The sequence below is a fragment of the Neomonachus schauinslandi genome, chromosome 10 (genome assembly GCF_002201575.2).
Source record: "Neomonachus schauinslandi chromosome 10, ASM220157v2, whole genome shotgun sequence".
NCBI lineage: Eukaryota > Metazoa > Chordata > Mammalia > Carnivora > Phocidae > Neomonachus > Neomonachus schauinslandi.
This window is the reverse complement of record NC_058412.1, coordinates 15865645-15883523: the sequence shown is the minus strand read 5'-3', so window position 1 is coordinate 15883523 and position 17879 is coordinate 15865645. Positions and strand designations below refer to the sequence as shown.

The 17879-nt window shown below is 37.9% G+C and overlaps 1 protein-coding gene across 1 annotated transcript in view; it reads left to right on the top strand.

Moving 5' to 3' along the window:
• Nucleotides 1–17879, top strand: part of LDAH (lipid droplet associated hydrolase) — a 105118-nt gene that overhangs the window by 11054 nt on the left and 76185 nt on the right. Inside the window, exons 2-3 of the mRNA XM_021697462.1 lie at nt 6805–6960; nt 15213–15356. Coding sequence (XP_021553137.1) covers nt 6807–6960; nt 15213–15356 — 298 coding nt within the window. The 5' untranslated portion in view covers nt 6805–6806. The remainder of the gene's footprint in view (nt 1–6804; nt 6961–15212; nt 15357–17879) is intronic.

Sequence of the window (17879 nt, the reverse complement as noted above, 5' to 3'; positions counted from 1 at the left end):
AAACAGTCTTACATTTCTGATATATACACATTTTGGTTGTATGTATCACTGGATTTGGTCTACTAATATTTTGAATAGAGTTTTCGCATCTCTTTTCATGGGAGAGGTTGGCTTGTAACTGTCCTTTCATATGAAGACTTTGTCAGGTATTGATATCAAGGTTTGCACGGCTCATAAAATGAATTGGGAAGTTGTCCCTCTTTTTCTGTTTTCTGGACAACTCTGTAAGATTGGTGTTATTTCTTCTTTAAGTGTTGACTCATCCGGACCAGAAATTATGGATTCCATGTCTTTAGTAGCTGTTGGACTGTTAAGAGTCTTCTAGACTTTTTGTGTTTTAGAATTTTACCATATCAAATTTATTGGCATAAAGCTCTTCATGATACTCTTTCATTATCTTTTTAATGTCCATAGAACCTAGAGTGATAATCGTCTATTCACGTCTCACTGGTTATTTGTGCCCTTTTTCTTGATGATTCTTCTCAGGGGGTTATTTATTTATAGGTCTTTTCAAAGGCTAGACTTCAGGCTTTGTTAATACTCTCAAATGTAAACTTTTTTCCTATTCTGTTAATTTCTATTCTTTATTACTTTTTTCTATTTTTCTTTATTTGGATTCATTTAGTTTTTCTAACTCCTTAAGATAGGTGTTTAGATCTTTAACTTCCAGCCCTTTTTTCTAATATTTTAGAAAGCATTTTAAGACTTTGAATTTTCTTCAGTCATGCCTTTATCTGCATCCCATACATTTTGATATGTCTTATTTTCATTATTTATTTCATTGTTATTTAGTTCTCAATTACATTGTGAATTCTTCCCCCACTCATCAGTTATTTGGAGGTTTATTGCTTAATTTCCAAAATTTGGGGGATTTTCTTACTATTTTTGCTATTTTTAGATTAATTCCACTGTGATTAGAGAATATATTATTTCACTTTTGGAAATTTGTTGGGACTTGCTGTGTGGCCCAGTATATGGTAAGTTTATGTTCCATGTGCACTTGAAAAGGATGTACATTTTGCCATTATTTGGTATAGAATTCTACACATGCCAATTATGTTCATTATGTTAATATAAACAATTATTCAAATTTTCTATATTTTCATTGACTTTTTTCTTTGTTTATTCTATCAGATACTAAGGTATGTCAGAATCTTCCATTATGATTGTGGTCTTTATTTCTCCTTTTACATTTGTCAGTTTTTAATTTATCTCTGGAGGCTAAAATATTATGTACATGCTAATTGAAGATTGTTATGGTCTCGTGGTGGATTGACTTTTTGAAATGCTCCTGTTTATCTCTCATGTACTTCTTACTTTAAAGTTTACTTTTTAAATCTGATTTCAGTATAACTATACCACCTCTTCATTGATTAGTATTTCCGTGATATATTGTTTCCACCCTTTCACTTTTATTCTTTATTCTTAATGTGTATCATTTATAAGTAGCATACAGTTACTTGTTTATTTTTATCCAATCTGATCATCTTTGCCTTCAATTAGCATAATTGGTCTATTTACATTTAATTTATTACTGATATATTTGGGTTTAAATATAAAATTTTACTACCGTTTTAAATTTAAAAAAATAAAATTTATTTGTTACAACTGTTCTGTATTCTCTGCTTTCTTCTCATTTTCATATTAAATATATTCTTTACTTCCTCTTTTATTACACATTCTTGAATGGTTCTTTTATTAGTTACTGATTTTTGTAACAGATTTTTTTTTCCAACATTTTTTTCTGGCTTTTCAAATTGTTCTCAATGGAAGGTTGTTTCAACACAAGCTAGTCTTTCCTTGCTAACGTGGGATTGAACTTAATTTTTTTTTTTTTTAAAGATTTATTTATTTATTTATTTGAGAGAGAGAGAATGAGAGAGAGAGAACACATGAGAGGGGGGAGGGTCAGAGGGAGAAGCAGACTCCCCGCCGAGCAGGGAGCCCGACGCGGGACTCGATCCCGGGACTCCAGGATCATGACCTGAGCCGAAGGCAGCCGCCCAACCAACTGAGCCATCCAGGCGCCCCTGAACTTAATTTTAATGTACATTTTAAACTAAAACAAAACAAAACAAAAAAACCCTCTAATTTAAAACAACTCCCAGATTGACCAGATTCATAGAGATCGCCAGCATGTTAATGTTAGCTACTAGAGTAACTAAAAATTTACAGAATTTAAATACAGCTTCTGCTGCTATTTTCGTACATATGTGTACTTCTTATATTGTGTTTTGAAAACAATTACAAATTTTGTGTCTTGTCCCCAGGACTTGAAAAATTTAATTTTCACTTGCTCAGTCACTAAATATTTTACAAGTAGTTTTAGTATTAGTGCCCAGAAATAACATTAATTAAGTGCCAGGCAGAGCTCAGACACATGCATAGTATATGCTTTGTTCTGTGTAGTTGTGGGACAATAACACAGCCTACGACTTGTATTTAATAACATTATGTATAAAGTTTTTGTCATCTGAAAAAGCTTAGGCTTTTTAGCTGCCTTGTTTATATATATGATAAATAGCACAAGTTATTGTTACATATTTTTAGTGTTTTAACTTTGAAAGAAAATCATCCCACTACCTCTATTTCAAAGGTAATATAGTTTAACTGAAGACTGGACGTAGCAGCACAAGTTTGTTTGTTTTTTTTGTTTGTTTCAAGTTTTTAATTAAATTCCATTTAGTTAACATATAGTGCAATATTAGTTTCAGGAGTAGAATTGAGTGATTCATCACTTACATACAACACCCAGCACTCATCACAACAAGTGCCCTCCTTAATACCCATCACCCATCTAGCCCACCCCCCACCCACCTCCTTTCATCAACCCTCAGTTTGTTCTCTGTTATTAAGTGTCTCCCTTTCTTTTTTTTTTTAATCCCCTTCCCTTAAATGTTCATCTGTTTTGTTTCTTAAATTCCACGTATGAGTGAAATCATATGGTATTTATTTTTCTCTGACTTTGCTTAGCATAATATACTCTAGCTCCATCCATGTTGTTGCAAATGGCAAGATTTCATTCTTTTTGATGGCTGAGTAATATTCCATTGTTTATATACACCATCTATTCTTTAATCCGTCCATCAGTCATTGGACATTTGGGCTTTCTCCAGAATTTGGCTATTGCTGGTAATGCTGCTATAAACATCCAGGTGCATGTGCCCCTTCGAATCAGTATTTTTGTATTCTTTGGGTAAATACCTAATAGGGGGCACCTGGGTGGCTCAGTTGGTTAAGCGACTGCCTTCGGCTCAGGTCATGATCCTGGAGTCCCGGGATCGAGTCCCGCATCGGGCTCCCTGCTCGGCGGGGGGTCTGCTTCTCCCTCTGACCCTCCCCCCTCTCATGTGCTCTCTCTCATTCTCTCTCTCTCAAATAAATAAATAAAATCTTTAAAAAAAAATAATAAAATAAATAAATAAATACCTAATAGGTATTGCTAGGTTGTAGAGTGGTTCTGTATTTAACTTTCTGAGGAACCTCCATACTATTTCCAGGGTGGCTGCACAAGTTTGCGTTCCCCCCAACAGTGCAAGAGGGCTCCCCTTTCTCCACATCCTCGCCAACATCTGTTGTTGCCTGACTTGTTAATTTTAGCCATTCTGACAGGTGTGAGATGGTATCGCATTGTGGTTTTGATTTGTATTATACAAGTTTTTTTTTTAAAACCTTTCTTACGTGGATGAATAAAGCAGAATTCTTATTGGGTAGCCAAAATAAAGTGCACACATTATTTGGATTTGGATGCTAAAGCTAAATGAGACTCATTTATAACTCCACTTTCAAATATTTGTGTTCATTAGTATAGCCTCATTGTTCTCACTGGCTGACTATATAATAAATAAATATTATAAATTTGGACCTCTAAAATTTATACTGATCAAATGCTTTTCTGTTCTATATATTGTCTTGGTTTGTTTAAGATTTAATTGGAAAAAAATTTTTTACTAAATAAAATTAAAGTCCTCAGTATAAGCAGATGAATACCTATATTTAAATAAGGCGCGCCTTAGTTGTACACATTGTATCCACACTTGGTTTTTATCCAGCCTAAGTCTTGATGTTTATCAAAACTGATTTCAATGGAGATTACTTGTAGGCTGTGGCTGTTAGGTGGGGTCATCAGCCTCCACTATTATATAATTAGAACACATTGTCCCTTAATCAGACACTTGTTTGCAGACTGAATTACCATGGATTCTTAGGTAGGGAAGAGTTTGAATTCTCATACTCTAAGGTTTCCTTTGCCCTTTTTTGTTTTGTTTTTTTGGGGGCAGTGTAGGATTCAGAAACATAAGAGTGAAGTAAAATAAAAAGATGTTTTATAATATACAGGTTTACTCCATGTTTCTCAGTTGTATTTTATTTAAGATGTTTTAGAGGTGTAGTTACTTTTTTGTTTGTTTTCCAAATTCTATAGACTGTGTTTGAGTTTCATATCTATTTGAATTCTCATTAATTTTGTGGCTAATCAAACTCCCAAGATGTCATTTGCTTAAAGTTAACTATTTGTGAGTTGAATATAGTTAATAACTTTAGATTCTCTTCTGGTGCAAGTATTCAGTTTACCAGTGTCTTCTCTGATGGTATTCTACTATAAGGCAGTATAGAACAGGTGAATCTAATATTGTTTCCAATGTTTTATAAATGTCATGAGACCTTTATAAATATAATGTATTTTGTGACAGTTTAAGAGATTGGACTACAGTGACATTTATTAATAAACTAAAAATCAGTCCTTAAGAAAATGTGAGATAATACTTTTATTTATTTAGTCAATTTATTTTGAATGAAGAAGAGTTCCCACTTTTTGAGTGAGAATTTTTTTATTTTCTAAGTAGTTTTATTTAAGAGACTTTTGGTCACACATGGAGATTAGAATATGTTTATTTCTTCCTCATTCCTAAATCCAGTAGAATGATGGTAAAATTAATAAGGGCATAATGAAGAAAATGAAAGAGGCAACATAATATCTGACTAGAGAAGTGAGGTTTTAGAAATGTTAGAAAGCAGATGGATAAATTATCACCATTTAGCAGAGCTGAGCAGTTTTGATTGAACATAATAGTGGTCAGAAGATTGAACTGTAGCATCCCCCTGAACGTTGAGTCATATATATCATTTTTAGTGTCTGTATAATGAATTATCATATTTTATGTAACCATTCTCCCATTAATGAACATTGAAGTTCTTCAGCTCTTCAGTGTTGTAAATAGCATTCCATGCATTTATTCTTTGAAAAATATTTTAGATTTCCTTTTTAAAATTGTTTCCCCAAAATTGCTGAGTCAAAGTTTATGTCCTATGGATATTGCCCCCTTCTGCCAGATTGCTTCCCAAAGGCCAGTCTCACCATTACCATGAATGTGGAATCTCTGGTGTCACTACATCCTAACTACCATTACGTTTACCTTAAGGTGGGTGTCAGGGGAGGAGTGGGTGGTCTTGCAGTAGATTTATTGACTGTTGTGCTGGGAGAGACATGAATAACAAGTGTACAGATTACTAGGTAAAGTTTACCTGGCTACCTTTACCATTGTTGACTTATGATAACGACAGGTGCTATGAGTTTAGAGGAAGAGGAGATTTCCTTTATTTGAGATTTTCAGGGGAGACTTCAAGTAGGAAGTAGAAATTGAGCTACATCTAAGATGGCAAAGATTTGAAGAGAAAAATTTGGATAGACAATGAAAGATATGTCAGTCTAGATCCATTCAGGAGACAGAAACCACACAGTAACTTAAATAGTTAAGAAATTACTAATCTGTGGAAAAAGAGAAACTCTAAAATTACTATATAAAGAAAACTCTATATATAAAGATAGCCTAGGACTGAGGGAGAGTACCCAAGAAAGGACAAACATAGAATGTGGATTTAGATCTCATTGAAGAAGGTGTGGTTGCAGGTGTGTGGTAGAGAAATTTGGTGGTTGCCTGCACCAAAGCTGGTCCACAGTCACTGTGTCAGCAGGTGAACCAAGACTGGTGAGAGGTTGTGCAGAGTGAATCAGGGAGCTGGTGCAGGTGTGAGGTCTGGAGTGGTGGCGCATCTGTTGGAAGGGCCACAGTAAACCACTCTGGGATCCATGCAGGTGAGTTGAGGCTGCTAAGCATGGTCAGAGGAGGTTGGGGCACTGCTTTGGGTACTGCTATGAATGGGCAGTTGGAGAAGGTTCCCTCTTAAGCAACTCAGAGCTCTATTGGGCAGGGCAGTTCCAGGCTACTGTGTGGTCAGGTGGCTGGTTCTTTAGTGTGCCTGTGGGCTGAGGAGAGGGTGCAGGGAGCAGCCACCTGGTCTGAGGTACACACTTGTGCTATCTGGGACTCTTGCCGTATTGTTGCTGTTGCTGCCAGGAGAGGGAACAGGAGAAAGAGGAAACACATAGCAGCCAGTCAGATGCTGGAGAAAGCTGTACTCTTCAGGCACATTAGCACTAGAGCAGGGTGTTTTTTCAGTCTTGGTGCTCTTGACTTTTTGGGCTGGTTAATTCTTTGTTATGAGTGCTGCCCTCAGCACTGTAGGATGTTAGGCAGCATCCCTGGCTAATCGGATCCCGAGTCACACTCCTGTCTAGTCTTTCACTTCACTGAAGACATGTCTGTTTCTCCTTACTCTTACGGTTCATTTTAATTTTGTGTGTGTGTGTGTGATCCTATAATCAGAATAGTTGACTAGTCCTATACCTCTTGCATTTGCTTGTGTATGTTGAAATTTGCCTTTTTTAAAATTCTTGAATATTGCCTTTGGCTCAAAGCTTTACATTTTAGTGACTCACTATATTGTTTTTCTCCTCTTATTTAGAAATGGACTCGGAAATCAAGGAAGAAGTTCCTGTACATGAGGAATTTATTTTATGTTGTGGAGTTGAAACCCAGGTTCTGAAATGTGGGCCCTGGACTAACCTCTTCAATGAGCCAAGAGCCAATAGGCCTAAGCTGCTTATTTTTATTATTACAGGTAAGTTTAAAAATCTGGATGAGGGGTCTTTCTACAGATACTTAAAATAACTTTTTCAGATTTTAAAGAAAAATTAATAAATATAAAAAAACTGTGGAAGGAAATAAAATTACTCAAACCATTGATAACAACTACCCTTGGTCCTTTAGCGGTTGGGCTTTTTGGTTTTTTTTCTGTGCATTTATATTATGTATGTTATGTTGTCTGTTATCTATATTTTAAATCATAATTGGAAGTATACCATACATATAGTTTTGCAATCCACTATTTAAAATTCCTTAATATTTAGAATAATTAGAACTATCACATTTTTGACAGTTTTCTTAATAGTTTTTTCTGTCTCACTCCAAGATGATTATAAGTTTAGTAGACATTTATTTATCCTGAGATTTGGCAACTGAATCATTTGTGACTTTTGCTGGATCACTATCAATAGAATGTTAGGTAGGGGTAGATGCTTGATTGTAGGTATTCAAAGTGCTTTTAAAATTGTGAGTTAGAACATATTTATATCAGCCTGAAAGATTAAAAGCGAAACTGTAAATGTGTATCATATCATATATAGCTAAGTCAATGGGGTATTATGATTGCATTTCTTTTCTTTTTTTTTTTTTAACAGTTTTATTTATTTGAGAGAGAGGCACAGATAGCGATAGAGAGCATGAGCAGGGAGGAGAGGGAGAAGCAGGCTCCCCCTGGAGCAGGGAGTCTGACACAGGGCTCCATCCCAAGACCCTGGGATCATGACCTGAGCCCAAGGCAGACGCTTAACCGACTGAGCCACGCAGGTCCACAGCATTTCTTTTCTTGTACATTTTTTCTTATTTGTTCTCCCTGAGTTAATGATTGTCTTATTTGCTTAGTTTTCTGTTTTTGAATCACTATTTATCCTAAAATTATTGTCTAGGAAGTGGGAAAAAAATCCTCTTACTGCGTTTGAGTAATCAGTCAGGTTTTGTGTTTTTCTTTCTTTGGAGATATCCTTCACAAAACTCTGTTCTTTGGCTCCAGTCTGGACTGACTAACCTGTGGGTCTGCTGCACAGGCCATCCTGGGGATTCTTTTCACTTTCCTCCTGGGTTAGATTCCATCTCCTGGATCCCATATTTTCTTATTTCTTGGTTTATTGCTTAAGCACATCTCCTAGTAACTTCCTGAGAATAGGTGCATGGGAAGTAATCTTTTAAAGATCTATCATGTCAGAAAATGTTTTAGACTTCTAGATTGCAGATGATTTTTCCTGACAATTTGGAGGGCGTTTTAGCTGTTTTCTAGGGTTCAGAGCTGTTTTGAGAAGTCTCAATATTATTCTGATTTTTTATTTTTTTGGATTTGAAGCTCCCCTGCAAGGAAAAACATTTTAGATCTTTTCTTTGTTGTAAGATTTTGAAATTTTATAGTAAAAGTACCTTGCTGTGGATGTTTTTTCATCCACTGTAAGCTTTAGTGGACCCTTTTACGCCAGAAACTCGTATACTTCAATTCTAAAAGCTCTGTTTTTTCTTTTTTTATAGTCTCTTGTTTCATGGGTACATACATCATCATTTCCTTTGGCTTCTTGCATTGTTAGAGTTTTTACTGTTTGTTTACATTAGTGTTTGTTTTTCCTCAAATGTTTGGTAACCCTTTCATTTTTCAGAGGAAGACATAAACAGCTAATTGAAATCTTTGTGTTCAGTGATGAGACTTGTCTACAGTTGCGCCTAGAGTGACCAACCATCGTAGTCTGAGAGATTTTCCAGGACACAGGATTTCTGGTACTAAAACCACAACAGCCCTAGGCAAAACAGGATGGCTGGTCACCCTAGGAATCCTCATGCTAGGGTTATTGGGTAGGGACCCAGCATTTCACTGGAGAATTTCCAGCTTTCAGTATCTGTAGCTGTTTCTTGGGCCGTTCAGTTTTTCCAGGAAGGAATCTTCCAGTATCCAGTTTGAGGATGGGAAGCCTGTTTGCTGATGTTCAGGGCTGAACAAGGGAAAGAAGGTTGGGAGTTTCAGTGTTTAGTAAACAATTAATCTAACCCCTTTTCAGTATAGTGCTTCTGTTTGCAGCTGGCCTAAGATTCCTGATCCAAAACGTCTCTTCCGTTTAACCTCTTCTGGAAATAAAACTTCCAGTCTCATGCCATGATGTAAAAGTCTTTTTGGAAAGCAGTCTTTGACATCTATTAAAATTAAAAATACATATGCTTTGCTAGCAGCGAGGGAGAGTTTGAAATTATAGGCATGACACTTCTATTTGATGGAGCAGAGATTTGAGGCCAGGGCAGAGTATAGAATTGAGAAAGTAAGTAGAAACGTTGTCTTAGACCGGAGATGGAATATTCTTCTGAGGCGAGCATGAAGGAGGTGAAGTTCATTACTCAAGTGGAGAAGCGTGAAGACATGTCAGAGGGAGTAAAGTAGTTCGTGCCTCCTGAACTCTGTGTTCTCTGCTAATTAAGAGTTGAGATGATCTGTTGAGAATAAGTATGGCAGAGGGTAGATAAGGGCCCTGAGGAAAATGATCAGCATTGAGAATAGCAGATATGTAGGAAGAAAAGAATTATCAACCAAAACCAAGTAGACAAATTTTGAGCAGCACTGTGATGGAATAGCAGGTGTATTGGGAGTGAGATCTGAAAGAGTAGAAGGTCTATCAGAGTGAGAATGGTTTGAATGTTAACCATTTCTGAGTAATGAGAAAATCTAAGCCTGTGATTCTTAAAGTTGGGGTCGGGACCAGCAGTATCATCCGAGAACTCCCTAGATATGCAGGTTCTGGGGCCCCATTGTAGACCTTTTGAACCAGAAACTCTGGGGATGGAGCAGCCTCTGTTTTAACAAAACCTCCAGAGGATTGTGATATGCACACCACTGATCTAGGGCGTAGCTCATTGTATAAGCTTAATGTACCTGAAGTTCTTTGAATTTGATCAAGGTAATGAGTTACGAGACAAAGATGTTGGCTCAGTGAATCCACCTGGAATTTAAAATCTCCTGACGTGGAATGGCAAGTGAAACTGTCATTTAAGGATCAAGGTTTTCGGGGAATGTGTGAGAATGACTAAACAGTTGATAAATGGAAATGGAGGCAGAGAGGTTGTTACAGTAAAATGGATTAGTAAGTGGAGCTGATTGCTCACTGTGCTTCCCCACTCAGAGGTGCTCATTCACTCACTCACGTGCCCTCGGTAAGGGGAACCCTGTGTTGCAGAAGTCTTTGCTCTCCTTGAGGCGAAAGAGGTGTTAGAGAAGAGTGCCTGCTCTACTATACAGGCGTGAAAGGAAGAGTCCGTGGTAGGGGAGGGCCAGGTTTAACATGTGACGAAGAGGTAGATAGAGGGAGCATTCAGTGAAGACCTGGTGGAGAAAGGGAAACTTAAAACATTTGTTGTTTTATGGTGTCGCTGTTTTATAATGCTTTGACATTTTCAGATGATACTTAGTTTCTTAGTGTTCTTTCATGTTTGTCCTTCTATTCTCATTGCTGCCTTTGGCCCTTTTTCTTGGAGTTCATGGGAGCTGTAGGCTGGTGCTGTTCATTAGTTTTTGGAATTCAGAACTGTATTTTGTATTTGGGCTGAGTCTATTTATACTGTGGGGAAAATTAGGATGACAGTACTTAGCAAAATTAATCAATTACTTTTAAGTTGGTAATGATAATGAGGAGTGATTTATTAGAATCCACAGATTGAGGAACTTTTAATTTCATCTTTTCCAGTGAACCTATGTTTTAGAGTTTTTGTTAAGTAACAGTATCCTTGGACTTTCTTTAAATAGGGACATGAGCAAAGGAAACCAATTTGAGAACTCACTCTAGAACATACTGAGTCATTATAACTCTCAAGGGGTCATCTGGGTATAATAGAGTCATGAATTGTGTCTTGTATGGAGTATAGTGATTGGAAATGGAACGGATAAGGCTCCTTAGGTAAGCCCAAAGTTCTGTCCACCTGACAGCCTTCTGTATAGATGCTGTGCCACATTAACTTTATATGTGGCAGTTTTTGTCCCCTACAAGATTAACTGGAAGGTATAAGTCTGCAGTTTCAACGTTGAATAGTTAAGAGTTTATTGACAATTGGGGTCTAGAGATGGTCACTGCAGCCTCTGTTACATGTTGCTCAGGCATTTGACTATATGTTCAGTCAAGTATGTGTTTATAACACATTTTGATATGCTTTGATGAAGTGTTTTACTAGCATTTTTATATTGGAATGTTTTCAAACATCCCTACACCTGAAGATACAAATATACATGCATGCATGTGTGTGTATCTGATTTTAGTTGCATAAACAAGACCCTTTTCAATCTTTTGTGGTTTCCTAACCAAGAAATTAAGTTCATGGCTCATAAAGTGTAACATAAACTGTAATATTTACATGGCGAAGTATGCAATGACCTTTAAATAGTGTGTTACGTCTTCCACTTCTATCTCAGTTGTAAGTTGGATCTTCATGTTACTTACTGGCCATTGTGGACTCTTCTGTTTCTTCTGGAGCCAAGCTCTTCATTGCTTGAGGGCCTTTGCACCTGTTCTTCCCCTATTCTGGTCTCCTACCTCACATTTTTACAAGGTTGATTTGTTTTCATCTTTTCAGTCGTAGCTAAATGCCACCTCCTCAGACATTTTTCTCAGGCCACCGTAATTTCTTCCCTTCTCTATCACACGCTGTTTATTTCCCTCATAGAAGTTATCACACTCTTGAGTTATCTTATTTACTTATTAAGTTATGTGTATATATTTTCCTACTAGAATATGAATTACAAAAAGACCTGTATCTGTCCTGTGCCTGACACAGTGACTTCCATGTAGTAAGTGGTCAATAAATAACTGATAGCTAAAAGAATATACAAAAGAAGCTATAGCACTGACTAGAATGAAATCAGAATGGAGTAGTTGACATTATCATTTACTTAATGATGATAAAATGGTGAACAAGAAAGCTTAAGATCTTATAGTCATTAAGGGAAAGAACTCAGAACCCAGAGCTAGGGAGAAAACATTGTTTTATAGCAGTTCATTAGCTAGTACTCTTCAGTTTCATATTGTAACTCATCATAATGATTGCATCTAAATCATGTAGCTGTTACCTATGGATTCTTCTGAAACCAGTTTTAACATGCTGTACACCTTAAACCACAGAATGTCACATGTCAAATTTATTCAATAAAAAATAAATATGTAATAATAATGTTAGCAATAATAACTTCCATTTATTCAGCACTTACTATGTGCCAAGTATTGTGCAAGTGATTGCCCGTGCATTACCCCTAATGATAATGCCAGCTACTTTGTGGGCCTTTTGTAAGATTAACTAAAGGTATGCTGAAGATCCTAAACCAGGTAATTTATGCTCTTTTTTAAATTCATTATTACTATTTTCTTTTGTATATTCTTCCAGCCATCAAATATTTATTGAGCACTTTTCATCTGTGTGATCTTGGGCAAGCTATTTAACCTCCTTGTGCCTCAGTTTCCTCATCCATACAATGGCAATAAGAATAGTACTACCTCATGGGAGGACTAAATGAGTTAATACGTGCAAAACACTTAAATGCTGCCTGGCATGTAATAACATATAGCACTTTAAAATGTGGACTAGGAGTGCCTGGGTGGCTCAATTGGTTGAGCGTCCAACTTGTGATTTCAGCTCAGGTCATGATCTCAGGGTCAGGAGATCAAGCCCTGCATCGGGATCCACACTCAGCGGAGAGTCTTCTTCAGACTCTCTCTCCCTCTCCCTCTGCCCCTCCGCTGCTTGCTCTCTCTTTCTCTCTCTCTCTCAAATAAATAAATAAATAAAATTTAAAAAAATAAAATGTGGACTGTTATTATTTTCTAGCCATATGAAAACCACTGTAAAACTTTGTGAGAGACATAAAACATTTGAATGAGACATGACCCATTCCTAAAAGATTATACTCAGTAATGTAAAAAAATCAAATCTTTCTAAGTTAATGTATAAATGAGATGAAATTTCAGTCAGAATTCCAAAAAGATTTTTAAAAATTGAAGCTGGTGAAAGTAATTCTAAAGGTTATGAGACCAGCCTAGAAAATCTAGGGGGAAAAATTAAGAGAAGGGACTTGCCCTGTCAGTTACTGAAACATTAATTAATACATAAATAAATACCCGAGATAGTAATCAAGACAGTATGGCACTGGCAGAGGAGAAAAGGAAAAAAATAAGTGGAATTATTTGGAATCAGAATTAGCAAGCTAGGGGCGCCTGGGTGGCTCAGTCAGTTAAGCGGCTGCCTTCGGCTCAGTTCAAGATCCTGGGGTCCTGGGATCGAGCCCCACACCCGGCTCCCTGCTCAGTGGAGAGCCTGCTTTTCCCTCTCCCTCTGCCTGCCACTCTGCCTACTTGTGCTCTCTCTCTATCTCTCTGTCAAATAAATAATATCTTAAAAAAAAAAAAAAAGAATTAGCGAGCTAATGTAAAAATTCAGTGTTAAATTCAGAAGACATTTCAAATCAATGCAGAAAGAATAGATTATATAATAAATGGTCTTGGGACACTTGGCTAATCACTTGGAACGAAGTTGGATTGCTACTTTGTACGTTATACTCAAAAATATTCCAGACCTACTGAAGATTTAGATATAAAACATGAAACAATGCTATCCACATCCACCACAGATGTTACAGCCCCAGTGCTATACACCCCTCCTCTCCTCCTCCTCCTCCTCAAGCTGCCCCATGTCAGTCAGCCAACCAGAGAGCATATTACTGTGTTTGAGGAAGTTTCTGTGCTATTTAACAAAGATGACACTAGCACAATAACAAAAAAATTTGGAGCATGGGTTAGTAGGTCAGAATGCAACAGAAGCAAAATAGCAATATGAGTGATAAGGCCATTTATTACCATCACGGCTAGACATGACAAGTCTGAAGAGCCAACATTTATGCAGCACTTGTGTATCAGGCAGTGTTTAAGTACTTTACATATGTTAATTCACTTAGTTCTTAAGTGACGTAGTTGATTATTATCCTCATCTTGTGGACGAAGAAGCTAAGACCCAGAGAGGTTAGGTAACTTGCCGAAGGTCACACACTTGGTAAGTAGCAAAGCCAGGATTCGACCTCACACAGTCTGGCTCCAGAGCTTATGCCCTTAACCACTTTGCTTCTTTGCCTGTCTAGGACACTGAAAGATGCAGGTAATGAAGAAATCAGTGTCATTTGACAAGGGTGGCAGAGGTTCAATCAGTGCAGCAAAACTATGTCATGGGATTGCAAAGAGGAGAAAACCTAATAGCATGAAGAAATAATAAATTGATTGGCAAATTGATATTGATGGAAGTGGACCAGTATCTGAAAGCATTATACAGATGCTGATTGCAGGATGAAAGCTCCATTTCACTGTCTTTTCCCCTAAAGATGTATCAGATTGACTCTTTTTCTAAAAGGTCATTATTCATTCCATTTCTCTATAGCAAACCCATGTCAAAAATACCTTCTGTATATACACAAGAAAAGTCTGTATGTATTAGTTGGTGGTCTCTTTCCCAAAAGGTGAAACTATACATCTGCTTATAAGTACTTGTGATAAATGATGAGGAAACCTCCGTAAACTCAAAGTACTGTTTGTGAATGATTCTTACACTGATTTGTTTTCATGTGGCTTGCTAACTGAGCACAATAAAATCTTGAAGGGCTTTAGAGACAGGATTATAATGACTTTGAACTACTAGGATGATAATGGGAAGCCACTGAGAGGTGTTTAAATTAGGATACTGCTATGAGTTGAAGTTTGAAGGTATCTTTCTGGGCACCCTGCAGAATGGGCTCCCAGGGGACAAGAGTAGATAGAAGGCCCATGAGGAGGCTGCTGCAGGAAACTCAAAGTGGTAATACTAATGGAGAGACATGAGATGCATAAGATGTGAGATCTATTTTGGAAACAAAGTTGACAGGACTTACTAGTGAATTGGATGTGAAAAACAGGGAGAAACCAAGAGTGACTCCTGGTGTTAGGACTTGAGTATTAGGTTTAGGATTGGTGGTTCCATTTATTAAGTTGAGGAATAGGGAGGAAGAATTTATCTTGAAACCATTGGGGAACGAAGCAGGAGCAGAAATTTTCTGAGTGATCATTCCCAGACTTAAGATATAAAGGATATTAAAATTGAAGTGTATGTATAAATGTTAGTAGATTTGTAGAAGAAAGTGTGAGGACAAATAAATCGTTCTTTTCCACTCTGCATATCTTATGTGAGCTTATTGCTTTAGTTAACTAAGGTCTGTGTTTCTTTTCTTAGGTAATCCAGGTTTCTCTGCCTTTTATGTACCATTTGCAAAGGCTTTGTACTCCTCAATAAACCGACGCTTTCCAGTTTGGGTTATCAGTCATGCTGGACATGTTTTGGTCCCTAAAGGCAAGAAGATTCTTATAACCTCAGACGGTATGTCCTTATTAACATCTCCTTTCCTTTACAGGGAGTGGGTGTTCATGTGTCTCGGAAGTCTGCTAAGGTTAAGAGTTACACCATTGGAAACCTCTGCTGTGGCATTGGGCCCATGCTGCCACGTTTTGGTAATTTTAGGATTTTTAAACTCCTTTTCATTTTCTGCAGGTAGTTTTCTCTAAAAATTTGAGTAGATCAAACAATTGTCTAAAATTGCCTTCTCTGTGGACCAACTAGTAATCAACTCTATATTTATTGATCAAGCACTATATTTCCAGGGCTGTACTAAGAGGAATGGTGGAGGAAAAAATATCGTAAGCCATGGTCCTTACTCTAAAGAGGCTCCTACCCTAAATTTTGGAGAATGATTGAGTGATAAACTCTGGCCTGCTGATCATGTGGATATTTGGGAAATAAACAAAGGAAAGAACACGGTATGGGTTTGAAAAGACTTTGTGGAGTAGACAGGTTCCAACAGTTGAGTAGAATTTGGATCCGGGGGCTGTGGGGAGTGCAGAGGTGTAACAGGCAGAAGACGTAGCACAACAGGGAGAGAGATTCAATAGGTCTGCTAGTGCTGGGCAGGGCCAGACCTAGAGGAACCTCGGAGCTGGGGAGAGAGCCATGACTCCATTGGTAGACTCCTGGAGGCCTTTAAATGGAGAAAGTAGCACCAGGTAGCTGCAAATTACCTGCGCCTAACATATGAAAATTCAGCATTCTCACTCTTCTAAGAAAGAAAAATATAACTTCACTTCTCTGTAGGCATTCCATTTAAGGGCCATTTGTCCCAAGCATGACCCTTAGCTAATCTGAGGTGGGAGAGAAGTGGCTGTGGCTTTGGTTTGCTCTTGTTTCTGGTATGCCTCTCCTATGGTATGAGCATCTTACTGAGCATCTAATGATAGGGGAAATCGTGTGTGGGGAGGGAGGGAGAAAGGAGCAGGTGATACGGGAACTCTCTGTACTAATCTGTTCAAATTTTCTGTAAATCTAAAACCATTCTTTAAAACAAAACCTGTAAAAAAAATACTGGAATTTAAAAATAATTTGGTATTTACATTTTGCTTTTTATCATTGCCATAACAGAAACTGTAGATTAGGTAGCTTGATTAACAGGAATTTATTTTCTCATAGTCTGGAGGCTACAGGCCCAATATTAGGGTTTCAGCATGGTTAGGTTTTGGGGAGAGCCTTCCTGGCTTGCAAGTGCCCTCTTTCTCTTTGTGTCCTCATATGACAGAGAAGGAGAGAAAATGATTTCATGTGCTCCAGGAGGCTCTCTGATATCTCTCCTTACAAGGCCACTAATCCCATCATGAGGGCCCCAACCTTATGGCCACCTTTAATCCTAATTAACTCCCAAAGGCCCTATCTCTCATGGTGGTTAGGGCTTCAATATAAGAATTTTAGGGGACATGGGTGCCTGGGTGGCTCAATCGGTTAAGTCTGCCTTCAGCTCAGGTCATGATCCCAGGCTCCTGGGATCAAGTCCCATGTCAGGCTCCCTGTTCAGTGGGGAGTCTGCTTCTCCCTCTCCCTCTGCTGCTGTATGCGCTCTCCCTCTGTCTCTGTCTCTGTCTCTCTCTCTCTGTGTCAAATAAATAAATAAAATCTTAAAAAAAAAAGGAATTTTTTTTTTTTTAGATTTTTTTATTTATTTATTTGACAGAGACAAAGCGAGAGAGGGAACACAAACAGGGGGAGCGGGAGAGGGAGAAGCAGGCTTCCCGCGGAGCAGGATCCCAGGGGCTCGATGCAGGGCTCGATCCCAGGACCTTGGGATCATACCCTGAGCCGAAGGCAGACGCTTAACGACTGAGCCACCCAGGTGCCCCTGCCCATTTTTAAATCAGACTATTAGTTTTTTTTGCTATCGAGGCGTATGAGTTCCTTATACATTTTGGGTCAGATAGATGGTTTACAAATATTTTCTCTTATTCCATAGGTTGCCTTTTCGTTTTGTTGATTGTTTCTTTTGCTTTGCAGAAGCTTTTAGTTTAACACAGTCCCAATATTTATGTCTGCTTTTGTTAGGAAAAGTAACAAAATCAAGCATTTGAACATTTGAAGGAAAGTAAGGCCCAACAGGGCTAAATCACCTGCTAGTGAGTGGCAGAACCTTGACAAGAAGCCAGCACTTTGAATGTTTAGTTCAGTGTTCTAGTCCTCTTGGTGGGTCGCCTTAGGTGACTAATGCAAAGTGCTAAGGAGACTCCGTTTTTTTTTTTTTAAAGATTTTATTTATTTATTTGAGAGAGAGAGAATGAGAGATAGAGAGCATAAGAGGGAGGAGGGTCAGAGGGAGAAGCAGACTCCCTGCCGAGCAGGGAGCCCGATGCGGAACTCGATCCTGGGACTCCAGGATCATGACCTGAGCCGAAGGCAGTCGCTTAACCAACTGAGCCACCCAGGCGCCCGAGACTCCGTTTTTAGGTTTAGTTACTCTATGAGCTAATTCTCAGATTGGCCCTTCCATGATCACCAGTTATACCTGGCCTGTGACCCTTTTCCTGCTGT